Below are 1552 nucleotides of genomic sequence, written 5' to 3'. Positions count from 1 at the left end.
CCTGTCACAACACCATGACATACCAGTATCACATCCGGTGATAAAGACGTATCTGCCCGCAGGCTCCACGCTCTCCCTCGTGTAGTCGTGTATGTAGTCGTAAGCCAGCCAGGAGACAAACAGAACAACGACCACCGTCACAATCTCCACCACGTACACGTACACAAACGCCAGCAGCACCGCAAACAGCAGCAGCAACAGCAGCATACGTTTTTTCCCGAGGTCAGACTTCTCTCCCATGGTGAAGATGCCGCTGAAAACAGAGGAGACTCATCTATAGTTACAACACAGACTTTACAGTATTTTAAAGCAGTACTAGGGCAGGGCAGAGTTCTCTTTCATAGTGACCACGCCACAGAAAACAGAGGACCCATCTATCATCACACATTTCACAGGATCATAGTGTTTGCCCCCACGGAAGGCGGCGACGATAAGAAGGTGTCCCTTTTCCCCACGGGACGCCATTCGGCGATAGTGTGATATATCAATAAAAACGTATCAGTAATGATCTCGTTTTGGACATAATGCACTTGTTACAGTAAGATTTTTTTTCTGAATAGTTTGAGTGGCCTTTGAGGTGGAAAATCAGTTTGTATACACAACAATTGGAGTAATTTTTTTTAAATGTCAAGTAGACCTATCATGAGAGCTGTTTTACTCTTTACGCCATGATGAGAATTCGGTTGATGAATGAACTAGATTCTAGAATCTAGATATAGAATCTAGATCTAATGTTTTCCGTTCCGATTCTAATCTAGATCTAGATCTAGATATCTAGATCTAGATTTCTAGATCTAATTCCTATTTTGGTGAACATGCAATCATCACTTTCAGTTTTCTTAGCATGCAGAAAATGTCACCTAATGACTTAGCCTAATGGTTGGGGTGTTTTCGCCAAGATACAGGTCTAGCCTAGATCTAGGGTGAAAAGTGTTAAAGCAGTACTAGAGCAGGTCAGAGTTCTCTCTATGACACTGAAAACAGAGGACCCGTCACAGATTTGACAGGATCTTAAAAAACTAGACTCTGGACCACCATTTCCCACTTGACAAGAGGTCTGTGCCAGTGTATAAGATCTTCCTCGTCCGATAAAACAAAACTCTACTTTCACCTCTGCTAATCCAATCTTTTTCAATCAAATGTTACCTTGTGGAAAGCTAGATTCTAGATCTAATTTTCAAAATTCCCAGAAGGTTTGAGACTTGAGAATGTTGTCGTTGTATCAACAGTAGAAGCCGTCAGTCGCTCGTCTCATCCATCAGTCATCATCTGCAGGCAGACTGCAGGGGTCAAAGGTTGCAGTGCCAAAGCAAAGGGCAAACGGTGTTCGGGTACATTTTGCGACACTGTCAGGCAGTCGTGGAGCACGTTTTCGCTCCCCGCCAAAATTATCCCAGCCGCAGAGCAGAATGTGTCAAAGAGTTTACAGTAACACTGCAAAACTCTCTGACATGTATGTAAAAATAGGCCTATTATTATCATTATTATTATTATTATTATTATTTTTGTTGTTGTTGTTGTTGTCGTCATTATTATTACTTGTGGCAAAAAT

The 1552-nt window shown here is 42.0% G+C and overlaps 1 protein-coding gene across 1 annotated transcript in view; it reads right to left on the bottom strand.

Moving 5' to 3' along the window:
* Positions 1 to 1356, bottom strand: part of LOC101851013 (retinol dehydrogenase 16) — a 4145-nt gene extending 2789 nt beyond the window's left edge. The window contains exons 1-2 of the mRNA XM_005113336.3: positions 1147 to 1356; positions 24 to 253 (exon numbers count right to left, since the gene is read on the bottom strand). Coding sequence (XP_005113393.2) covers positions 24 to 240 — 217 coding nt within the window. The 5' untranslated portion in view covers positions 241 to 253; positions 1147 to 1356. The remainder of the gene's footprint in view (positions 1 to 23; positions 254 to 1146) is intronic.
* Between the last annotated feature and the right edge of the window lie 196 nt (positions 1357 to 1552).

Source organism: Aplysia californica, unplaced genomic scaffold (assembly GCF_000002075.1).
Source record: "Aplysia californica isolate F4 #8 unplaced genomic scaffold, AplCal3.0 scaffold01993, whole genome shotgun sequence".
Taxonomy (NCBI): Eukaryota; Metazoa; Mollusca; class Gastropoda; order Aplysiida; family Aplysiidae; genus Aplysia; species Aplysia californica.
This window is presented reverse-complemented; position numbering and strand designations above follow the sequence as displayed.